This window comes from Hyaena hyaena, unplaced genomic scaffold (assembly GCF_003009895.1).
Source record: "Hyaena hyaena isolate Hyena2069 unplaced genomic scaffold, ASM300989v1 scaffold_911, whole genome shotgun sequence".
NCBI lineage: Eukaryota > Metazoa > Chordata > Mammalia > Carnivora > Hyaenidae > Hyaena > Hyaena hyaena.
The window spans coordinates 687,557-705,726 of record NW_024081542.1 but is presented as its reverse complement, the minus strand read 5'-3'; the positions used below and the strand labels follow the sequence as shown (position 1 = coordinate 705,726).

Sequence of the window (18,170 nt, the reverse complement as noted above, 5' to 3'; positions counted from 1 at the left end):
TGTTTCAGTCTGTGACTCCCTCTCTCTCTGACCCTCCCCTGCTCACGCTGTCTCTCTCTCTCTCTCCTAGAAATAAATAAAACATTTAAAAAAATAAATAAATAAAGTAGGAGAACTTTTTAATCCCTGAAACAGAGCTTAAAAATCAGTTTTCAGCTAACCCTGAAGACAATGGTTTCTCCCACTATTTGTTAACATGTGAATCCATCTCTCACCCTTCTGTTGGAAAGTGGCCAGATGCCAAAGGTTTAAAACTGGAACACTGCTTTGTGTTTTTTCAATGTCTTCCCAAATAGCTGACAAAGGGTTCTTTGGTTAAATAAAGACAATCTAAGTTATTCACACTAAATTAGACAGTATAGTGATCTGATATGATCCTGTTGACTTTTTCCTTTTGTAATATACAATCTCCTCTAAAGGATCAGGTCAACACTCTGGACTACCAGAATGGCCAGCTGCTGCTCTACAGGCTACTCAGCACCAGGCAAATGTGCAAATGCTCCACTACCATGGGGGTCCAGCACCCAATCAAACTTGCCCATCAACAGCCCAGTGGGGTTCCACTCAGGAGCACAGCAGTGGATTTTTCCCCCCTTCCCACTCTGGACAACAGGTCCAACCTCTTGATGCCCAACCTCTGTGTCCTTTATTGATAGAACAGCCTTTCTGAGAATTAAGTTCATGAAGTGCTTAGACCAATACCCGGCTCACAGAAATCATCACCAAGTGTCAAGCTGTCATTGTTATCATTTGATGACCCTTTTGCTCCAGGGCATAGGAACCTCTTACTCACCCCATCCTGGCAGGCACACCCACCTGCATGCCAATGATGGCATAGATGAAGAACAGCATGGCGATGAGCAGACACACATAAGGCAGGGCCTGTGGAGACACGCAGGAGATGGGGCAGCTCCAGGGAGGGCTGAATAGCCACCTTGCTTGGGCCTTGTCTGCAGAGTGGATGGTGGCTGGGTCTCTGGAGCCACTCAGACCTCAGCTACTGCAGATCCACCCCCACTGACCATGAAGCCCCTCTACCAAGTTACCACCTCGGTTTCTTCATCTCTAATCAATCATAAAGCCCATCTCAGAGTCAGTGAGCATTATCAAACTCCCTGGACACCTTAAAATGTCTTTGTAAACTACCATATGGAGCTCCAAGAGGGGAGCTGCTCTGGCTGCAGGAGGAAGCGGTGGCCACACCACCGTGCATGACAAAGGGAAGGGGCAGGGCACTCGGCCGTGCCTGGGCTTCACCTTGAAGGACTGGACGAAGGTCCACAGCAGGATGCGGATCGTGTAGCCTTGGCGGAGCAGCTTGATGAGACGGGCAGCACGGAAGAGGCGTAGGAAGCTGAGGTTGATGAAGTTGTTCTGCAGGGAAGAGAGGCTGTTCTCTAACCTGTGGTAACCAGCCTCCTGCAAGTGCAGGCAAGTTGGTCCCCACCCACCTCTCCCTGACTTGCTGTGGTCCGAAGAAAAGTGGATACAAAGAGAGATTGAACAAAAAGTCACTGCTTTACAGTATAAGCAGCAATTGGCCCCCAGAAAACCTTCCAGAAGTAAAGCTTGTCATTGCAAATCACTTCTCATGCAGCAAATCAAAGAAACTCCTCTACTCTAGGCTCCCCTGGGCCTGACAAGGAGGGACAGAGAGAAAAGTTCTTAGAAGCAGCCCCTTGCTGCCAGGTGGAACCGGGAGACCAACTGTGGCTGGGCCTCTAACATCGACCACCTCTTGCAGGACACAGCCAAGCCATCCGAGTGCTGGGCAGAACTGCTTCTCCACTGAGAGCCTCTGAAGGGCCCCGTCCCAGGCTTGGTGGCAGGGCCCTCCTCTTCTCCACACAGTCAGTGAAGGCCCTGCCTGCCTGGGACCTGGCGGAGGGGCAAACATTTCCTCTGGGGCTGCTCTGGGTGCCTGCAGACAAGTCACCATAGGAAGTGTAAGTTTTGGTGACCTTGCTGCTCACACCATGGAAGCCACTTACAAACGGTCTCAGCTCCAGAGACGGCAGGATATCTAGCACTGCTCCCACATCCAAGGGGTTCAAAATCAAGCACCAAAAGAAACAATAATCTCTGGACACCACAGATTGCCTGGGAGTGAGGCTTCCACCCTGGCCCAGAGGCATCTCAAATTATTGGCACCTCCCTTTCAGGGAGCACGGCTCTGGGTGGTATCTGTGAGACGGGGGTACTTGTAGACCCAGGCTGCTTCCCACCCTCTGTCTGTTGAGAGAATAGGTGCCCACCCACAGCCTGAGAGCAGTTTCCTGCCACTTGGGTGTTGTAACGTGTGCAAGCAGCTCAGGCTTAGACATATTGTGTCACCAGATTCAGTGGTCAAATGAAGAGAAAAGAGAACACAGCATGTTGAATGAGAGCAGCAGCAGAAAAGCACATGCAGGAGGCATTGGGAGCCTGGGGAGAGCTGGCTGCCCTCCCTCCAGGACTGCCCATCTGGTCTTGGCTGGGATGAGGACCGGTCTCACTCCTAACTTCTATGGACAGTGGCCCCAACCCAGCCCTTGTCTGCTCCTTTGGTTTCCAACAGGGAGGCTGGAGACTATGAACTGTTTCTGCGAGGGCTGGAGATGGAACCCATGGGTGGGAGGTTTGGCAGTCGCAGGAGGTGCCGACTGTAGTCCAGATCAGCAAGAAGGCAGAAGTGGACGCCTGGAGTGTACACAAATTTTTTTGCGCATGCTCCCTCACCTGCTGTGTTGGGGAAAGAGAATCTCAGTGGTACAGGACGGCTGAGAAACATCCACGCTCGTTCCGTGGGCTCTTGAGCTCTCAAATGAGCCAGTAGCCTCAGGAGGATGGGCACAGGGATAGAAAGGGGACTTTGTCTACAGTGCCAGGAAATAAATCTTTTGTATGAGACAATAAAGCAGAGGAAGGGGAGGGGGCTTCCAAGTGCCTGGCGTCTCCTAAGGTCTCTACTTAGAAACCACCTGCTCAGTTGGGTCTGGAGGGGCCACGACTGTTAAAATATAGTCAGCACCTGCCCAGCCCAAAGCACTTTGCTCAGGCCATGGGCACAGATCAGAAGATGTCCTGAAGGTACTGGGAAACATATAGGCTTCTGGGTGAGAAAAAAAAGGGATGGAAGACAAACAAGGCAGGGGAAGGCATTATTCATCCAAATTACTTAATGCACAAATGCAAAGCTCAACAAGTCACTTACTATATATTGTTGAGACTCAAGTTCCCATCCCTCCTCCCAGACTTCTTTTCTCAGGGCTCCAGTGGGCACTCAGGAGAAGGGTGGGGGTGGCAACAGATAGCCCTGAGAGCCGTGAGGACGGATGGTGACAGCAGCCACAGACACTCCAAGCACAGCGTGACAGGCTGAGCACACTGTGGCCGCACCCAGGGCGGGAGCTGCCAGGAACCACCATGCAGACTGCATGCAGGAGATTGGGGGCAGCAAGCACACGGCAGTCTCCCCGTGGCTGTGCATAGTCACCTCTGGCCTCAGCCAACGCTTTGGAGACAGACCCAGTCTGTCCTATCCTCCCAGAGTCCATGGTTTCTGTCTCACCAGGGACAACCTACTACTTTACCTACTATTTCAAAGTCAGGCCCTTCCTTACTCTGCCTCTGCATCACAAAGGGTCTAGAGTACCCCCAAGAAGCATCATCGCATCCCTTCCTGTGGTAGCTGATTCACCTTTAGGGTGCACTGTTCCTAGCTCCTTGGAGTCCCTGCTTCCTCATTCACAAGATGGAGACATTAGGGCACTGTGCCTAGACAGTGAGGAATCACTGAGGAAAAGGATTTAGAAGTGCGCCGGGCACTGTGAAACATGGTCCCCACAAAAGGTGATTAATTGGTCCCAGACCCAGACTGGCATTCCCTGCACCCACCATCACTGCCTCCAGTCAGGGTCACAGCAAGTGACCTGTGCACATCAGCTGGGGGCCATACTCCACACTGGCAGCGAGGTGCAGCAAGGGTGCTCCCCTACTCATTTCTCATGGGGCAAAGACGAAAAAAAGAAAGGAGAGCCCTAGGTACCCAGCATGTGCGTGCACAGCATGTCAGGTGAGGCGTGTGCTCCGGAGGGAGAGGGAGAGCACAAAGGGGGTGCTCTTCGCATGCAGACAGGGCAGGGCTGCGAAGAGGCCTGAGTGAGTCGAAGCCCATGCAGAACACTTTGCTTGGGATTTCGGTGGCAGCTAACAGCATTTCTCAAAACTCAAGCTTTTCTGCTCCAACTGTGAAATAATTTATCACAAACAATGACTTTCTGTAATAGGAATCTCAAATATTTGCTATTTTGTATAAATTTTCACAGTCACGGCCTCAGCTTAGTCTACTCCTGGTATCCGCTCTCCTCCCAAATATCCCTAAAGGCCTGGGAGGAAGCCCAGTTGGTGCCGCCCGCACTCCACACAAGCTCCCTGACTGAGGACACACACTGACGAGGATCAGTGACGCCTGAATGCACAAGCCCCGTGCTCCACTGTGTCCTGGGGCAGACCCCCTCTTCCTACTCGGTCTGGCCTTACGCAACCCCTGTTGAATCATGAAGACAAAATCTCGAATCCCTTCTAGCCCTGAGACCCAGGGAGGATTCCTTATAGAAGGGCGTATCCGGGAAGAATGCTACAGGAGACATCATCAGAGGCCACTGGGGAGAGCCGACCATGTCTGTTTCTATGATGGGAACACAGCAGAAGGGAGACGCTGTGAGAGAAACCATGGACTCTTAGGATCAGGTCCAAACTCATGTCCTACAAAACTCCTCCAATTCTGAGTGAATCCCAACAGGAAAAACTGACGGCCACTTACCCACCTCAATCAAGAAGACCCTACCTGCTCTCTAGACCCAAGGCCAGTTCCTAAAATCAAACGGCTCCTGGGAGGGTTCTCAGGAGGCCCTGCTGGACCCCCAGAGCTGAGGAGAAGAGGCCAGAGGGAACGGGTACCGCCAGACTCTGACCACACCTCGGGAAGGCAGTGGCTGGGGGGGCCACAGGAAATGGAAGAAGAGCAAGAGCACAGCAAGCAAAGCAAGGATTTTAAGAACCGTTTAAAGTCATGAAACCAACCGTTTCCTATATGTGATGTTTTCATGGATGGATATTTGCGTATTATTTACAAATTGGGATGTTTGAGCGGCAGGTGCGCAACATACAGACGGAGACATGGTTTCGCGGTGTATGTTGGTTGGATGGCGTGAGTCAGCAGGTAGGTTAAGGTAAATCAAGAACAAAAACAGAAAACAAAAGAGAAAATGAGTCATCAACACAAGCAAAACCTCAAACCTTGAATACTTAACTGGAAAATTTTAGGATTTTAGTAAACTTTGCATATTTTGCTTAAAATGCATCAAATCAAAACATATTTTTGAAATCTGTAGGTTATGCAGACAGGGCGGCATTCATTTGCATTCCTGTTTGTAATGCAAATCCAAAGATGACTCACAGACACTTATTTTTTTATTTCCAGGCAAAGAAATCAATGTCAGTTTTATGCTTGCTTGGGAACGCTGTCTCTACATAACCCTGGTTAAGACTATTGTTCTGTTTTGATCGTTAAGGTGGAGGTGGGAACTGACACTCATATTTTTGCCTAAGGAAAAAAAAGTACATTCACAAAGTAACATATGAAGTGACTACAAATGAAAAAAAATAATAAAGACACCACTAATCCACACGACGGCTTCCTTTCATCTTTTCTCCTCTAGGCAGGACAGGGTGACAGACTGAGCTCTGAGAGCACTCGTGGTCAGGGCACAGTGCAGCTTCCAAGCCAAGTGGCTCCTCGGCTCTCCCCCCAGCCCTGCTGACACCAGGGGTTGCTGGGAGCGGCCGTGGAGGGCTTATTTGAAGTAAGACACAGGGCTACTCCAGCCACCTGCACTGCAGAAGGCGTACGTGGGCCTCTTCCGAGGGGGAGGCTTCCCCAGAAGACAACTAAGCATTGTGCTCTCTGCACGACTGGCATGCCCCACTCGTGATGCCCTCTCATCAGTCTGCCCTCTCTGCCAAGGACACATACGCATGAAGAAACCCCCAGCGCTGTGTCCTTGCAGTTGGGAGCCCAATGTTTGGATCCCTTTATCCAGGGAACAAAAATACGTGTGTCCAGGGAGGAGGCCAGCAGGGATTAGCAGGCAGCTTGCGCCTCCCAGACACCACACTGGCACAAACTATTTCTGGCTGAGAAACACTCGGGCAGTGCTGCAACACCAGCGGTTGGTAGGACATAACAACCTCCGTTTTTGTGTTAAAATGGGGACTCGAACTTTTGCCCAGATTATTAATTTTTCAAAACCATGAGCATATCACATATACAAAAGAATATGTATACACGTGTGTATATGCATTTTGAAGAAAAATAATAAAATATCCATATATTCATCATTCTTATTCAAAAGAACAAGAATGTCACCATTACCTTTGAAGCCCATCCCGTCTCCCTTTCTCCTGCCTGGATGTAGTTAACTACCCTTAATTCTTGTTAATAAGTGCTTTTCTTTACTGTCTTATCACAAACTCTTAAGATGTGTAATACCTGACTGTTCTTTTCTTTTTTAAAATATTTTTATGCTTATTTATTTCGGGGGGGGGGAAGGGCAGAGGGAGAAGAAGATGCAGAATAGGAAGCAGGCTCCAGGTTCTGAGCTAGCTGTCAGCACAGAGCCCGATGCAGGGCTCAAACCCACGAACCATGAGATCATAACCTGAGCCAAAGTTGGATGCTTCAGTCGACTGAGCCACCCAGGAGCCCCTATACTTGACTGTTCTTAACCTTTGTAATGGGACAATACTGTGCACAAGCTTTTTGGACCTGGACACACTTGTGGTCACAGTGAGCAAAGCCTGTTTGTGAGAAGTGCTCCTCTGGACATGGGGATCAGCCTCATACTCTTAGTGCATGTGGACTATGTTATTATACCATATCAACATATTCTGCTGCTACTGTGAACAATGTTGCCACAAACATGTGTGTGATAGTGTCCCCAGGTCACCTGCCCAGACACACTCTGGCATGTGTCCCTAAGAGAGAAGGTGCTGAGCTGCATGCATGCATATGTTCAACTCTCAGGGACTACCGCACCTTTCCAAAGAGGTTGCTCAACGGACACCCCCACAGTACTGTGCAGGTTCTGGATGCCCCACTTCCTTGCTAACCATTGGCATGGCTGGAATTCCTGTTTGACAAACTGGAGTGTGTGAATTGGTATCTCAATTGTCATTTCACTTTACATTTCTCTGATTACAGTTAAGCTTGAGCATCTTTTCCTGTGTTCATGGGCCATTTCTGTTTGTTTTTCTTAAGTGTTTTTTAACATTTAATTATTTTTGAGAGAGAGAGAGGAGAGACAGAGCTTGAGTGGGGAAGGGGCAGAGAGAGAGAGGGAGACACAGAATCCAAAGTAGGCTTCAGGCTCTGATCTGTCAGCACAGAGCCCAACATAGGGCTTGAACTCCCAAACCGCAAGATCATGACCTGAGCTGAAGTGGGACACTTAACTGACTAAGCCACCCTGGCACCCGTGGCCATTTCTGTTTCTTATTAAAATACCTTCAGCTCATTTTTTGATTTGGTCACTTTTGTTTTTCTTACTGATTCACAGAAGAGCCGTGCAAATTCTGGACACTAACCTTTGCTAGTGGTTTAGAAAACCTCTCTATCCTCCAGCCATGACTTTGTCATTAAATGTTGGCACATTGTAGAACTCAGCAGCTCATTCTTTTCTCTCCTTTATTGACCTCATTCAGTCTCATGGATCTGATACCATCTTATATGCTTATGATTCCCAATCTTATGACACTGGCATGAATCTCTCCTCCAAACTCCAGCCCATCTGTCCAACCTGCTGAGACAATTCCTTTGAGAAGGCCAACAGGCAACTCAAATCTAAGATGCACAAACTGCATCCTGACTGTCCAGAATAAACCTGTTCCACCCACAATATTTTCCATTCTCATTAATAACAGTCCATTTTCCAAGTGCTCAGACTTTGATGCCATCCTTGCCTCAACTTTCACACCCACATCTGGTCCATCTACAGCTCTACGGAAAAATACATCCGAGGAGCGCCTGGGGGGCTCAGTCAGTTAAGCATCTGATTTCGGCTCAAGTCATGATCTCATAGTTCGTGGGTTTGAGCCCTGCGTCAGGCCCTGTGCTGATGGCTCGGAGCCTGGAACCTGTTTCAGTTCTGTGTCTCCTTCTCTCTCTGCCCCTCTCCTGCTCATACTCTGTCTTGCTCTGTCTCTCAAAAATAAATAAATGTAAAAAACAAAACAAAACAACCATCCTGAATGACAGTGTCTCACCTTAGCGCAAACCCTTAGTCCCTCTGTCAGGCTCTCTGCAGTGGTGCTCAGTGGCACTCACCCCACAGGCCCAATACTCAATCATCAGCATCTACATCTTTTTTTCCTGAGAACTTCCCCACTCTTGCCAGCAGCCTTCAACCAGTGGCAGACAGCACTCGGTGAAAAATACCCCAGTCACTTACCACCTGATGGGTAACTGAGGCTCAGAGCTCCCCGTCAGGACCCACAATGCTAACTGACTTCAGAGCATCTTATACTGGCTGCCTCCCTTCCCTGGTCCACTCCATCACTCCCCGGGAATTCTTGGGGATTGCCTCCCAAATGAATGACTTGCACTCAATTCCTGTCCTGGGGTCCGTCTGGGATAACCCAAACTAAGACTCCCCTAAGTTGTCTAGCAGCTTCTGCCTGTGCCCTGCACTGTATTCTCAACAAAGCAGCCAGAGGTCTGGTCTGAAAAGCCAAATCATGTCACTCCTCTTCACAAAACCCTCCAAATCCTCCTATCTCACTCACAACATAAACCAAAATTTACTTCAACTGCAAGGCCTTCCCTGTCATCCATCTCCTCTGTCTACGCTGCTTCACCCCTTGCTCACGCTGCTCCCGTGGCAGCGCACCCACGCCTCCCTTGCGACTGCAGGCACAGGCTGGGTATACGGCTTGGTGTTGCTCCCCGATGTCCCCTGCTCAGCTTCCTCATAAACCCAGACATCTCTACTTGGAAGTCATCGTCTCAGTGACATCTTGTCTGGACACAGAGCCATCAAGGCCTGGAACCACACCCACCCTGCCATGTCTCCTGCTGCTTCTCCAGTGCCTATCATGATCTGATACCCATTTCTTTCACACGGGAACAAAGCTCCAGAAGAGCAGAGATTTTCATCTTTTGTCCCAGCACTTAGAATGCTTCTTAGCACATGACAGGCAATGCATAAATATTTGTAACAGAAAAATGAAGGAATGTGAGGCAAACATCCCCGGCCTGTTCATGGACTGTCCTTTCTTCTTCTGATAAGCAGAGACTCTTTATTTTAGAGGAAATTTTTTTTCAGTTATGGCTAGTGCTTCATGTATTTTGCTTAAGCCATCAGTCCTTATCCCAAGGTCTGTATTTTCTTCTAAAAATTTTAAAGTTTTCACTCTTATATTTAAGTATTTTCATCCATTTGAAATACATTTTTCTTTGTAAATGGTGTGAAGATCCAATTTCTGGTTTTCCTGATATTGATCATCATTATACTCACATCAATTGTTGAACGGTCTCCCCATTAAGTAACACGGTCATATATCAAGTTTTCATACACCAAGTGATTTTGATTCTAGACTTTTGATTCTGTCCATTGGCTTGTTTATTATCCCCAAGCCAGCACCATATTCTTAATGTAGCTTTATAAGTCGTCTTATCATCGGCATAACTGTACCCCTCCCCCACCGCCCAGCAGCATCTTCTGCGTCTTACATATCTTGAGTATTTGGGCGCCTTTGCTCTCTCTGATGAGTTTTAGAAGGAACTTGTCAATTTCCAAAACAAACAAAAAAATCACTGGTATTTTTACTGAAATTATATGAACCTAGAGATCAATTTGGACAAAATTATCTCTGAAATTGACACTACTTATTATTTAATGTGCAACAGAACACTATCTATTTAAGTCTTCTTTACTATCTTTCACTGAGGCTTAGCACTTTTCCATACACAGATCTTGTATATGTATGTTGTTAGGTTTACTGTCAAGACTGCTGATGCTGTAATGGCATTCAGTCAACTACTCACTCGGGTAATCTCAGCAACCATGCTAAACACTCTTTATCAGTGTTACATTTTTCCAGATTTCATCCATAGATAATAATGTTATCTGTGAATAATGACAGCTTTGCCTATTCCTAAATGTAGGTATTTGTCTAATACTTAGACATTTTATTTTTTTATTTTTGGTCTTATTCATTCAACAAGTGTATACTGAATACCTAAAGTGTCAATACTATTCTAAGTCCTGGAATATGGCAGTGAACCAAACAGGCAAAAACCTGTCTTCGTAGAGCTGACATTTTTTAATTTATTTAACTGACCAGGACCTGAAGTTCAATGTTTAAAAGAAGTAGTGCTTACAGGTATCATTGCCCTTCTCTGATTTTAAAGGGAATTCTTTCCAAATTTAACCATTATATGATGTTTGTGCAGGATTTTTTGGTAAATTCTCTTCATCAAGTCAATAATTCCTAGATTGCCAAAAATTTCTATCACAATTTGAGTTTTACTGTACCCAAGACAGAATCACATTAATATTGTACTTTGTTAATGTAAATTAGACTTTCTGATGTGCCTGTATCTACATTAATGTGTGGATTATGATCTTCCCTTATTATACTCCATTAAAAATGTTTAGTATCAAGATTGTACTAGTCTCATACAAATAGTTAGGGAATGTTCACTCTTTTTCTACTCACTGGAAGAATTTGTTTAGGATTGGAATGATCTGTCCTCATATTTTAGGTAGAAAACTAATCTATAAGACCACTATAATCAGTGGTATGAGCCATGTTAGGACATGGATCCCAAGGTAAAAGACAAATCGGTTATCACATCTCCTACTTCCTACTTCTGGTTGGCTTCCTTGAGTTTTAGAGATGGCGTTTACCACTAAGGAAATACTGCTGTGACCTATTTATCAAGTGACACAAAGCTACCAGGTTTGAGAGATTTCAGAGTGGGAGCGGGGTCTCCATGCTGCAGTGCCTGGAGCCCTATACCTTGGGCCATAGAACGCAACAGATTCCACAGTGTTGGGGTATCTGTGGTAGATAAAGACACTGCGTGGAGTCCCTGGAAAGCCTACATAGGAAAGCCAATGCAAAGACCTAGGATTCTGGAACAAGTCCATGTCATCTGCTGGAGACATTGCCAGTGAGAGGGTTACGCCTGGCTACTGGGCCCTGGCCCTGGTGGAGACTGCACCTGACCATGAAACAGCTGTATCTATGGTACCAAAGGTTCTCCTTACGAGTGTATGTTGCAGGCCCACCATCAATCCAGCATATGACAGAAGCACGATATCCAGGGCCAAACCCAAGCATGCCTAGAGGGCACAGTCATACTACAGGCGGCCCAGTGCCTCAGACCTCTCACCTTTGCTGCACCTCTGTCTTCCTCAGCTCACCGCTACCCCAGTGTATCATGGGATGATCACTAAAGCCAGGACAAAAAACTCCAACCTGATTTATGGAGCAGTTGGCTTGATAAATTGGTGCGGCCTTAGTAGTGCCCCACACAGACCCAACCTGGAGGGCAGTGGTGTGAAGCGTAGCTCTGGGCAGTGCCCTGGGAACCTACTCAGCCACAGCGTCTAGGGAGAAAGACGTTGCCTGTGGTATGGACTACGGGCCCTCTGGCAAGAGCTACGGCCTGGTCAGGATTCCAGAGGGAACAGAGCTTGGGGAAAGGCTGGATGGACCCGGGGAACAGATGTGACATGCGGGTCCTTTTACTACACAATCAGGTCTGCCACAGAGCATCCACGGCTGTAGGGGCACCAAAAACCAAGCCCTGAGATGATGTATCCAACAGGTAGCAGCCAGCCTCCATCCTCACCAGCCTCAGTGTTCATACAGTAGATCTATGAATAAAGTGACCGTGGTGACTGAGATGAAAGCTGTGCCTGAGCCAAACAGCTGGGCTCCCTCTCAGCAGAGTTGATCCAGCCCTGGCCTGAACAGCCAGCCTGCTATGAGCGGAAGTCAGCTAGGTCTTTACAGTGTGCCACACTTTAGGCTGTCAATCAGCCACTTGGTACTAAGTTGCTTACATGGGAATCCTTTCACCTGGAAGTGGCAGCGATTTATCTCAACTGGGATCACTCACATCCTGGGTGTGGGTTGGTCTTTCCTGACGGAATACCTTGGCCTGCACTAGTATCAGAGATTCATCTACATGGGATTCCACATAACATCAGCTCATGGTAAGCACAGGAGGTACAAAGGAGTACATGACTCAGGATCCACTGGCATATCATATTCAACCTCATTCAGGAGATGCCAACCTGATAAAACGTTGAAAAAGACTCTTAAAGGCACAGATTAAACGCTGGCTTGGTGCTATACCTCATGGGGTTGGGATGTTGTCCTTTAAGATGAACTAATGGCCAAGAGATGGCACTGGGTGCCCCACTGGTAAAATGCCCAGACCCAGGAAGCAAGGGATGAAGTCAGGGTGGCCCCTCTCAGTATCACTCCAGCTACTGAGGGCAGACTTAGTGCTCATCATCTCCCCAAGTTTAGGTATGGCAAATCTAGAGGTCCTGGCTCAAGGGGTAGGGAAAGTTTCCACTATGGAACACCAAGCTCATGTGGCCCCCTGTCACGTGGGCTCCTCATGCCTTAAGACCAGCAGGCAGAGCACAGTTTCCATACTGGCCAGGGTATTTGATGCAGATTATTCTTTTTTAAGTTTATGTATGTATTTATTTATTTATTTATTTATTTTTGAGAGGGAGGGAGAGAATGAAAAGGGAAGGGACAGAGAGAATCCCAAGGAGGCTCCAAGTTCCACACTGAGCCCAACTCAGGGATTGATCTCACAACCATGAGATCATGACCTGAGCAGAAATCAAGAATCTTGATTCTTAACCGAGTGAGCTGCCCAGGTGTCCTATATGCTGGTTATTGAGAAAGGAAGAGTTACCAGTACATAGGGGCAGGTAGAAGTCTATCTGGAAATCGGGGTGTTCACTGGGGCCTTTCTAGGTGCTTCTATGACCAGTCTTAACTATGACCGGACTACTATGACAGCTGGAACACAAGTATGGCAAGCAGGGGCTTGGGCTACAGTGGATGACAGTGTGGGCCACCTCATCAGGCCAGCAACCAGAGCAGCAGATGGCCCCCATTCAGTGGAACTCAAAAAGATCAGAGGAAGAATGAATTAATGAACATCAATTTAACTCAGATCAGCTCTAGCTGGTTACCACCCCTCTTCTCCCAGAGATGGTGACCAGCACCATCACGAAGAATGAGTGAAGTAAACCCAGGGTGAGGTGCGTACAGGGCCAGGGTGGCACAGCAGACATTTGTTACCACTGAGCGGGCACAGTGTGGCGCTGTTGCACTGGAATCTGATGTTCCTGTCCCCCAGCAGGTGCCAGAGCCTGCTTTGCCTACACACGGGGTGCACTTAGAAGCGCCAGAGGGGTCTGACAATTGACACCTCCCGCTGCAGCCCTTAGCTGAGCACTAACAGGTACACAGGAAGCTCGGAAGCGTGACTGCCCAGGTCTCCCAGCACCCGTGAGGGATGAAGCTAATTCACCCCCTGATACAGCGCTTCGGGCCCTCCTTGTCTTGCCCTCCCGTTCCCCCAGACTGCTCTCTGACGGTTTTGCCCGGGACCCCTTCCTAAGAAGTGGCTTGTACAAGCACCCCGTCTCAGGGTGCGCTCCTAGGGAATTCAGCGTAAGACACAGATGAGACTTTTTGCCATTTAATTCTAATGTAAAGAATTCTAACTTAAGTAAGATTCCTTTATGATTCAGATTCTTTGAAATTTGTTGAGACAAGTTTATATTCTAGTAGTACTTGGTCAGTTTTTACATATAATCCATGCATGTTTGATATGAATGAGATTGTCCAGTTTTATTTATACACACACATACAAACATGTAAAACAAACCTGGTATAAAATATTCTATATTCTTGCTGATCTTAGTTTATGTAATTTTGGTGCCGAGTTGTTAGATTCGTTAGACACACACAGATTTAAAAGACTCTTGGCTTCCTGGTCAGTTGTTGCCATGGAGCTCCCAGGTGACTCTCAGGCCACCAAACGGGAAGACCTTGTGGGAACCACTTTCTTATCCAAGAAAAAGCATTTGCCAAGACAGTCCCCAGTCCCCATCTCCACCTCTGGAGAGGATCCTCCTTCTTTCCAGGGGGTCCTGAGGAACTCTAGCAAGAGAAGAGGAGCTAATACTTAGGACCTCGAGACACACTGCGGGAGCACCACCTAGAAGGAAACCACGCTGGGGCCCTGGAGGAGGGACAGGGAACACTACTTACCGCAATCTCTGTTACTAAAATATCAGTAATACTTCCCAACACAGTGACAAAGTCAAAGACATTCCAGGCATCTCTGAAATAGTTCTAGAGAGGAAAAAAAAGAGCAATTACTGCTAGTGGCTGGTGAGGGTTCTGCCAGGCAAGGAGTTGCAGGAAGTGGCCTCTAATCAAGAAAGGGGCAAAGGGACAGATGGGCCACCCCAGGTGGGACACCACAGCCGGTTAAGTAAACACCTGTGGGCCTGGGCAGGTGCAGACTGAGAGCTGTGAGTCCAGGGAGGAGGAATCTGGCCCCACCTGTCTCCAGGGACTGGGCTGGGGGCAGAGCTCAGGCAGCTGAGAGCATTAAAGCAGCCCCTTCCTCAGGGCCCCTGCAAGGCCACATATACTCTGGCGGCTTGGGAGATTTCCAGCACCATACCGTAAGTCTCTGCAGGTCTCCCTACAGACAGGAAGCCAGAATGAAGACCACCAAGAGGCCAAGAGGGAGCCAAGGCACCTACCAGCACCCCAAAGGCGATGATCTTCAGCACGCATTCCATGGAGAACATGGATGTGAACACAATGTTCAGGCACTTCAACATTAGCTCGTATTCATAGGGTGCGTCATAGAACTGTGTGGGGAATGAGCACCATTAGTCACAGGTTCAGCTGCCCCAAGACACCCCACGAGGAATCACCCTGACCTTCTGTCAGAGTACTGCATGCAGAGACAACTGCATGCCTGCCCAGCGTAGAGACACCCCATCCTGCTCTCCCTGTCTTCTAGGACATTCTCGCCTTCTCAGCCCATGGGTATCCTAGGGGGCTGGGCATTCATAGGCATTCCATGCTGACCAGGACGTGGTCAACTGCAGCTACAGTTCTCTCGCACCCAGCTGGCACCCACTGCCCCCGGACTGGGCCCGCAGCACACCTTCATCATCAGCACCACTGTGTTGAGGGCAATCATGGCCATGATGAAGTACTCAAAGGGTGGAGAGACCACAAATGTCCACGTCTTGTACTGGAACGACTGCTTGTCCTGGGGCATGTACCGTGTCAGGGGTTTGGCGCTGATGGCAAAGTCAATGCAAGCCCTCTGCGTGGGAAGAAAGGAGCACTGAGAACTTGTTTGGTGAGAACCCCACGCGGTAGCACCCACTGCACCCCACGCCCGTCTCGTCCATCCTCGCAGGCAGCCCTGACTGATCACTCAGTCTCTCTCTGTCTTGTGCCGGCCTCCAGTGGTCCTGCCCACGCTGCCCATCAGGTGAGCCCAGCAGAGCACCCACTGCACATGTGCACATGCGGCAGAAGGGGGAGCCACCCACCTCGTTCTTCTCCAGGCTGCACTCAGACATCACCTTGTCACCCTGCTCCTGGAAGGTGATGATAATCAAGGCCACAAAGATATTGACGAAGAAGAAGGGGAAGACCACAAAATAGACCACGTAGAAGATGGATAGTTCCATGCGGTACCCAGGGCTTGGACCCTGCTCTTCATAGGTGGCGTCCACAGAGTGTTTCAGGACCCTGTTCCAAGAGCAAACACCAAGAGGCGGGGGAGCCCTGAGTACAGAACCATGGGGGAGTCTAGACCTGTATCACAGGTGAGGCTGCCATACCTGAGCCCCGAAATGGCAACAGGAAGGGAGGCTCAATGCGGCAGGGCAAAGCCTGCCCCCCACACCGGGACTATAATCTCCTGGAGGTGGGCTGCCTTATTGATAGGGGTTTGTACTCAGGACTGCTGGAGGGCCACCAGGTGCCTGAGGTCCTAACCCCAGGAGAGGTGGGGGCCCTGGAGTTCTGCCCTGCCCTGCTCACGCCCAGCTCACCGGCTCATACCCAGATTCACCTGCCTTTAGAAAGCCCTGGGCCGCCTGTCGGGGCATTGATCCTACCTTCTGAACAGTGGTCCTCCCTGTCATCCAGTGGTCCTCCCTGTCATCCAGTGTGGCACTGAACACATACATCCTCTGTCTACCCTTAACCGAGGCCAGAGGGGTAGCACAGGGAGATGCTGAATAGCCCCATGCTCCCTCTGATCTTTAGTCACTCAAAAATGGCTTTCAGGAAATCACTTTGCTGTGTGCTTTGGCTTAATCTCCTCCTCTTTCCAGGCTGCCCCACTCCTAGAAGGCAGAGCCATGTCTTACCTGGTAGATACAAGAGCCTATGGGGTATTCGCTGAGTAAAACACAAACAGATGCAAAGTATGGGCCTCCCTGTCTGAGCTGCCCCTCTGCTCTAGCCTGATCAACACACTGAACCATAGGAACACTCACATGGGCCACCCCTCTCCCGTGGACACTGTGAACAGTGTCAGCAGAGCCCAGAGCACGTTGTCATAGTGAAAATCATATTTCTTCCACTGCCGTGGTTGAGCTTCCACTTCTTCCTTCTCATAATCCAAATACTGACCCCTGGAAATGAGAACATAGAGGAGATTAGAGGTTAAAGACAAAGGATCCAGGGCTGCCCATCCAATGGAGGGACAATAGTCTTTTCAACAGAAGGTGCTGGGAAAACTGGGTATCCACTCACAAAAGAAAGAAGCTAGACCCCTACCTCATTCCATGTCCAAAATCCAACTAAAAATGGATCAAAGACCTAAGAGCTAACACTAGAAAACTGTTAGAAGAAAACACAAGGGAGCCTAGGATTTGGGAAGGGATTGCTAGGTGTGATACAAAAATCAGGAGCAATAAAAGAAAAAAAATGGATAAATTGGACCTCATCAAAATGTAAAGTTTTTGTGCTTCAAAGATATCATCAACACACAGAATGGGACCAAATATTTGAAAATCCTCTCTCTGACAAGACTTGAATGTAGAATATATAAAGAACTATTAAAATCAATTACAAAAAAAAACCCACCCAAATAACCCAATTAAAAATGGATAAAAGATCTGAATAGACATTTCTCCAAAAGAGATATACAAATGGCCAATAGGCACATGAAAAGATATTCAACATCATGAGTCATCAGGGAAATGCAAACGAAAACTACAATGACATATCACTTTATACCCACTAGGATGGCTATAATTAAATTTTTAAAAAGGAAAATAACAGGTGTTGGCAAGGATGTGGAGAAATCAGAGCTCTCCCACACTGCTGGTAGGAATATAAAATGGATTAGCCCCACTGGAAGTCTGTCAGTCCCGGAAACTGGTAAATAGATTTACCACATGACCCATCAATTCCACTTCAAGGTATATACTCAAAAGAAATGAGGGGTGCCTGGGTGGCTCAGTTGGTTAAGTGTCCAACTTCGGCTCAGGTCATGATCTAGCTGTCCATGGGTCTGAACCCTGTGTTGGGCTCTTGTGCTGACAGCTCAGAGCCTGGAGCCTACTTCTAATTCTGTGTCTCTCCCTCTCTCTGCTCCTCCCCCACTCATGCTCTGTCTCCCTCTCTCAAGAATAAACAAACATTAAATAAATAAATATATAAATAAAACATCTGTCCACACAAAAACTTTGTACACATGTTCATACCAGCATTAATCATAACGGCCAAAAGATGGAAACAACCCAAATGTTGGAAAGGAAAGAAATCAGACACCAAAGACCACATATTTATGATTCATTTACACGAAACATCCAGAACAGAGAAATCTAAAGAAACAAAAAAATAGATTCATGGTTGCTCAGGGTTGGAGATGGGGAGCCAGTGGGTAATACAGGGTATGGGGTTTTTTGTGTTGCTTTTTTTAACTTATGAAAATGTTCTGGGGGCGCCTGGGTGGTTTAGTCGGTTAAGCGTCCGACTTTCGCTTAGGTCATGATCTCGCGGTTCGTGGGTTCGTGCCCCGCGTCGGGCTC

General features: G+C 48.1%; 1 protein-coding gene across 1 annotated transcript in view; it reads right to left on the bottom strand.

The window, feature by feature from the left end:
• The window catches only part of CACNA1B (calcium voltage-gated channel subunit alpha1 B), a 196,237-nt gene that overhangs the window by 33,104 nt on the left and 144,963 nt on the right, over positions 1–18,170 (bottom strand). Inside the window, exons 27-34 of the mRNA XM_039220724.1 lie at positions 16,629–16,766; positions 15,672–15,873; positions 15,275–15,439; positions 14,862–14,972; positions 14,359–14,442; positions 5,065–5,070; positions 1,258–1,374; positions 817–882 (exon numbers count right to left, since the gene is read on the bottom strand). Coding sequence (XP_039076655.1) covers positions 817–882; positions 1,258–1,374; positions 5,065–5,070; positions 14,359–14,442; positions 14,862–14,972; positions 15,275–15,439; positions 15,672–15,873; positions 16,629–16,766 — 889 coding nt within the window. The remainder of the gene's footprint in view (positions 1–816; positions 883–1,257; positions 1,375–5,064; positions 5,071–14,358; positions 14,443–14,861; positions 14,973–15,274; positions 15,440–15,671; positions 15,874–16,628; positions 16,767–18,170) is intronic.